The sequence below is a fragment of the Rhinolophus hipposideros genome (genome assembly GCF_964194185.1).
Source record: "Rhinolophus hipposideros genome assembly, chromosome: 26".
Classification (NCBI taxonomy): Eukaryota; Metazoa; Chordata; class Mammalia; order Chiroptera; family Rhinolophidae; genus Rhinolophus; species Rhinolophus hipposideros.
In genome coordinates, this window is record NC_138072.1 from 3,061,845 (window position 1) to 3,068,685 (window position 6,841).

Genomic DNA, 6,841 nt, shown 5'->3' on the forward strand with positions numbered 1-6,841 from the left:
AAAGCAGACAGACCTGAAATATCTTGTTCTTGGAAAGCCGTGACGTCTGCAGAAATGTCAGGGAGCTTGCAGAGGGCATGGAAGCCCAGCCAGGCCACCTGCTGCCCTCCTACTGGGAGGAGGCAGGTTGAGTGGCAGGAACAGGGGCAGTAGCCAGCTGACGCCACTCAGTCAGGGAGGGGAAGGACTTAAGTCTACGGTGATAGCAGAGGAGCGAAGTATAATACAAAGTGTTAAAAATTAATTCTAACATAAAATAAGGGAAATAATAGCATGTGTTTAATTTCTCAACAATTTTAAGATATATGGGGATGACAAATGGACATTCTCTTTTTCTTCCTTAAGTCTGTATAAAGAAACATGCATTCTTCTGTAAGACAAGTGAATGAATAAGAGGAAAACCATATAGAAACAGTGAACATGGACTATTGCAAACTTTCCAAGTATTCAACCTACTATTTCTAGGACTAATGTCCCACATCGCACAAAATTAGACCGTGCGACAGCCCTGCCCCATGTCCAGGTTGACTCAACTACCAAAGACTTTCTGTCTGTTCTTAATGCAGACTCAGAATTTCCAGTGTTTGAATTGGCACACACATCTCTACAAAGAATTTGGCCATGAACCAGTTGTTCATTTTCCTGTTGTTCCACTGAAATGTCACTTTCATAGAAGTGGAGAGAGGTTGCTTTCCAGGCAGCATATGTGGTTCTGTAACCACTGGTACATGTTTTATTTTCCTGCAGGTTGTCATCTGAAGATGGTGAAGAAGCCTCTGCTTATTTTTACGAAAGTGACGATTCTGTTGAAACTAGAGTAAAGGCTCCTTACTCCGGGGGAATGGACTTACTCGGAGAGATTCTAGATACACTGAGCACACACAGCTCAGATCAAGGAAAGCTGGCGGCAGCCAAGAGCTTGGATTTCTTTAGATCAATGGACGACATTGATTACAAACCTACGGTCAGCTGATTTTCCAATTATAAAGTTAAATGGAACATTCTTACCTGTGCTGCGATTGCCTGATGTTGTAATCTCAGTCTGTAGAAGCTTTTAACCTCTAATAGCTACGTGTCAAAACTTCAAAAATATAACAATTAATCATTAAGAATTATTTATAACAACAAAATTTTCATGTTTTCCCTTTTATTTATCCAGTTCTTATGGTTATTGTCATTAATTGAAATTCTTTTGTTCAGCAGTAATATTTTCTGACAATCCAATTTATAGTTGTCTTTTCTGGAGAATTTTTTAAATGTGAAATGCTCCCACTTGTTTTTTCTATTTTTCCTGAATCTTCAAAAATTTTTTTACTAAATGTACTAATTGAAGTAACTTTTTATTGCATTGCCTCAAAGATGAACAATATTTTAGACAAACTGAGCTGCGTGCTTTAAAACTACGAGAGATGGCCATACTGTTCCAATTGCCGGGAATTCCAGAACTTGCGTTGGTTACATACTCTAGATGCCTATTTGGTTTTTTTGGCCAATCCTTTTTATTTTACTTTATTTTCAGCTTTATTGAAGTCTAATGACAAAAGTGGTATATACGTAAGCTGTACAACGTGATGTTTTCGTATCTGTACACAGGTGAATTGATCACAATCAAACAGTGAATATATCCATCACCTCACATAGCCACCATTTTCTTCTCCTTTCTTTTTTTTTTTTTGAGGTGAGAGCACGTAAGACCCACGCTCTTAGCCAATTTCAAGTGCACAGTACAGTGTTGGGAACTGTAGTCTCCATGCTGTATGTTAGGTCTCCAGAATTATTCTTCTTGCATAACTGCAATTTTGTACCTTTTAACCAATGTCTCCCCATTTCCCCCACCACCCCACCCGCCCCAGACAACCCCCATTCTACTCTTCAGTTGAGCCTATTTTAGATTCCACATAGAAATGAGATCATGTAGCTTATCTCCCTTACCAGGTCTTCCATGTTTATCTATATTGTCTCCACTGGAAGAAGTTTCATCTTTATCAGGCTGAATAATATTCCATCATGTGAAAACACCACAGTTTCTTTATCCATTCATCCATCGGTGGATACTTAGGTCGTTTCCACTGTTGTGACTCGGCTGCAGTGGACACAGGGTACAGCTGTGTCTTCAACATACTGACTCCATTTCCTTTGGAGAAATACCCAGGACTGGGATGGCTGGGCCACGCGATGATTCTCTTTTAATTTTTTGAGGAATCTCCACACTGTTTTCCATAGTGGCCACACCAATTTACATTCCCACCAACAGTGCATGAGGTTTTCCCTTTCTCCACAGCCTCGCCAACACTCATAAACTATTTGAATTTTGGAGGTGACAGTTGCCAGGACATGGAAACTAACGTCCATGTCAATTCAAGACTGTACATAGAGCCATTTGGATGTATCCACACTTAACTGTCAATGCTGTATTTCCTCTGGAAGGAATTTAAAGTTCCCAGCATTAAAAGATCCTGATTTCAAAATGGGGGAAAAGTACTGCCAAAGTAATGCTATCATTTCATTAACATTTTTCTGAATTTGTCGTTTCCGCTTTCAGAAGAAGTCCAATGCACCTAGTGAGAATAACTTGGTCCTCCTTGGTAGCGGTTCCGGTGATCAAGCCGAGTGGCATCTTGGGCAAGATGACAGTGCTCTCCACGGCAGACACCTTCCTCCGTCCCCCAGGAAGCGGGTCTCCTCTAGTGGTTTAACAGATTCCCTGTTTATCCTGAAAGAGGAAAACAATGAGAGACCCCTCAGTGCTGACAACCTGAGCGGGCCAACAGTAGTGGAAAAGCCAGCTCCCACTTCAGGCTTGGATTTCCAGCCAGTTTTGACTGAAGTTTCCCAAACCGAAAAAGGAACAACAGAAAAGAAGGAAACACTAAGCCCGGTTTCAGATGACCTGCTTATCTCCGGCCTCGGGCGACGTCCATCTTCTTCTGTTCCTTGGGAGAAAGAAGGGAAAGAAGCCAAGGAGGCTTCAGAGGGTGTTGGACTGCTCCACGAGGTAGTGTCATTGTGTCACATGACATCTGCCTTCCAACGAGACTTAAACATTTCAGAAGAAAACACAAGTGGAAACCAAGCTCCAATCAACAATTAAGAGTTCGTCCTTTGCATCCAAGCTTCTGTGGAGACATTTTAAGATTCCATGTAATCGATATAGTAAACAATCAGTGTAGGAATGACAACTCTTGCTACTGTCTAAACATTGTTTTTCATTTGGAACATCACTCGTTGGTATATATGACCCATTGATTTTTAAGTATAAAGCTAATTCTTCTACTGTGCTCTTAAACCAGGTACTAGTTTGTATGTCTGTTGAAAGTATATATTGCACATGATTTCCCAGTGTTTGGTGCTTGGTGCCACTCATTTAAACTAGTATGCCTCTGTAACCCTGGCGCATAACTAGTAGCTGCTGTACTAATCTGGTTGAGCATGAACTGATTAAGATATCAAAACTTCTCAGAACTACCCTTGAACTGCTGAAACTGTTGACCCACTAATTGCCTTAATTTTATGCCTATGGTAAACATACTTAAATAATTTATGGAATTACTTGTAAATTCTACAAGATAAGTTCTAAGTGTTCAGTAGAGCAATAATGCTTTTTCTATTCATTGAATCAAAGACAAATTCTTTTTTTTTTCTTTTCAGTTAGAAAGCTCCCATTGTGGACACTGCAGCCATGCTTTTCAAAAAGTATAAAGGTCCACATTCACCTTTCACTCAGTGAACTATATGAAGTGCTGAATGACAATGTGAAGTTAGTGACTTCTGTTTACAAACGGGACACGTCCCTTTCACAGTCCCTCTGTATGCCTTCGCTTTCTAGGAAGCCATCCCTAGAAAGTCTCATGCCACACCAACTGTCCTGATAAAAAAAAGTTCCAGTCTTTTTTCCCTTAACTAATAATCTAAATGCTTTATATTAGCTCAGATTTCCCTTTCAAAAGAACTGACTTTATCCTTTACCAGTTTGAGGTTGATAGGAACATTGTGAGGCACGTACAGTTCGCCGAATGGCCCTGCCCACAATTTCCCGTTGCTGATGCCTTACATGGGTGTGGTGCATTTGTCACAGTTACCGGCCACTCTGGTAGTCTTAGACTTCCCCGAATGCCCTTTTCTGTTCAGGGACCCATCCAGGAGGCCTCATGGCATCACTGGGCACGTCTCCTGAGGCGCCTCTCGGCTGTGAGCGTTGCTCAGACTTGCCTTATTGATGACACTTTGCAGAGTGCCTGTCAAATACAGGGTACGATGCCCCACTGTTAGAATTTATCTGATGTTTTTCTCATGATTACAGTGGGATTATGGGTTCGGGGAGGACGATTACAGAAGCGCCACTTTCATCACATCCTCTCGAGGGTACACATTGTCCACATAACGTGTGAGTGTTGATGCTGACCTTGATAACCAAGCTGAGGTCAAGTTCGCCAGGTTTCTCCACTTTCAGGTTGCTCTTTGCCTTCCTTCCCGTGCTGTGGTCTTGGGAGGAGTAGCAGTGCATAGCCCACACTTAAGGGTTGTGCGCTATGCTCCCCTCCTTTCAGGCAGGGGACCTATATACATTAGCTGGGATTCTGCACAGGAGACTTGTCTCTTCTTCCTCAAACTCACTGTGAAACTCAGAAATTCACCTGAGAAGAAACCACGCATTGATTGCTTCAGGGGAGGCTAGATTGACGGGTAGTCAGAAAATAAACAGGGATGTTATGGATAATTTGTTGTTAGTCTGTTCAGTCTGTAAACTCTATTCATCCCCAATCATGATTCAGTTTTAAAAGTTGTCATTTTATAAAATGGGTTTGAGAAACCATTCAAGAACCCCATCAGGACTGTACCCTAAAATATTTACTGAAGGAATTTAATTTTCAGTTTAAAACAAATTCTGGAGGGGGGATTGTTAAAAACGTTGCTTAAAAATAATTGATTCAGGTCAGTATAAATAATTTAAAGAAAATGACTACATTTTTTTTCTTTTTGAACTACATTCTAAAATCTAAATGGATACGTTTCATTTGGGACTATTATTCATTCATGTTTATAAAGGAAGACAAATCTTGTTTTCCTCATAAGAATGGACTCTGTGTATAACAAGGAAAAAAGTGTTTGGTTCTTATTTTTGAAACACAAAAGTAAGACTCAAGGTTCTTATCTAATTTAGTTTTTATATACTCATTACGAAATTCCATTTTGCTATATCGAGGTTTATAATAAAAGGAGTCCATTTATCAGAAGAGCTGTTTTAAATGAGAAGGGAAAACAGTCACTCTGGTTGTTCACCTGTTCGGCAAATATTCCTTCATAATTTGTTAAAAGAATGTCAAGCGGCCTTTTAACATGTAGATATTGGAATTAGGTGGTTTTTTTTCCCCCTCCAGAATTGATAGTCTGAAGAATAAGATAATCGTGAGTGTAGCATCAGCAAAATTTGGGTTTTAGTCCGTTTGCTTAAGAAGCATCACGGCCTTAGAAAAGTAAGTTGTTCCCTGCCCTTCAGTCACCTCACGAGATGTTTGGCCGTGATCCTGTGTTGCGTTGAGGATATTCAACCAGTCGCAAGTAGCATTTCTGTCAGGTGTGTAAAACTGGACTTGTGCCTTATTGAACATGGAAAACAGCTGTTATGTTCCCCATTAAGAACTAAACCAAAAACAAAACCTCTACCTGTTATTCTTGGAAAAACTCCAAACTACTGGTAGCAAGAATTAGTATTTCCAACCATCAAAATGTCGAGTATGCAGAGTGTGCTTTGAGCTAGACTCCCAGTGTTCTGGTGGAGAAAGGGAGAAAGAAGTGAAAGTGAGGGGAGTTCTGGAAGAAACACAAGTGTTACCTATTCTCTGCTCTGTTCATATTACCTATAATAACTAAACCAAATAGTTTTAAAGCCCCCTGCTGTTTGAATTTCTTTTTTTTTCTTCTTCAAAGAAAACTCCTACAACAGAATTGTATAAATGAGGATGACTTCTGGCTTTGGTACGGAGTCTTTCCTGTGGTCTCTGAATAGCCACGGTTCTCCCCGAACCCACCCGAGTGTTCACCTGTTGCGCTTAGATGTTGTTACCTGTGGTATTTCTGGGGTAGAAGAGTAGTATGTGAATTTAGGAGTTGTTTCATTAAGTGCAAGTGTTGTTAAGTGGGATATTTAATGGTTACTACGTTAGCATATTTTAGAAAGGCATCAAAATATACCATGGTTGTTTTTCTGATTAAAAATTAATAGCTCATTCATTTAGGAAGTATTTATTTCCTAAATGAAATATGCAAGGTACACTAACTGGGGATGTAGGGAACTAAAATAATTGACACAGTCCCTGCTATGAAGGAACCAATTAAAAGGAAAAGGAATTGCAAATCTCAATAATAATAATAATAATAATAATAATAATAATAATAATACGTTTTGCTTAGATGTTATCATCCCAAGATTCTAACACCAAGTACCATCTTTTAAAGCTGCTTCATCAAAAGCATGTTCTGAGTTTGGAACCACAGTGCCATTCGCGGACGTCATTAACTGTGTATGTCTTTACGTGAAGTGTGTATGATGACGCTGCTCTCTGAGGATATGCCTCCTTTTAAAGAACAGACTCCGAGGCCCTTGGAGATGCCACGTCTTCTGTGAGCCAGGCAGCCCAGGGCCCTCTGACAGATGGCGCCCCTTTGAGTACTTAGGGCCCCTGGGCTCAGTGTAGGATCAGTGAGTGGGTGGGTGCACGTTGAGGGGATCCACTTGTGAGGTCTTTATCTTGATGGCATTATTCTCTAGACTCAGTCCCTCCCTTTTTAGATAAAATTGCATGGTTGACGGCATTCTCTGCTAATGCCCTAATAACAGGAC

At 40.4% G+C, this 6,841-nt stretch overlaps 1 protein-coding gene across 3 annotated transcripts in view; it reads left to right on the plus strand.

The window, feature by feature from the left end:
• Positions 1-6,353, plus strand: part of DENND1B (DENN domain containing 1B) — a 164,213-nt gene extending 157,860 nt beyond the window's left edge. For 2 of the 3 annotated variants that reach the window (XM_081039324.1, XM_081039323.1), the window contains 2 exons: positions 748-964; positions 2,543-6,353. In XM_081039324.1, the coding sequence (XP_080895450.1) occupies positions 748-964; positions 2,543-3,091 (766 nt within the window). In that variant the 3' untranslated portion in view covers positions 3,092-6,353. The remainder of the gene's footprint in view (positions 1-747; positions 965-2,542) is intronic. The other variant, XM_081039325.1, reaches the window with a different exon arrangement.
• Positions 6,354-6,841: the final 488 nt, after the last annotated feature.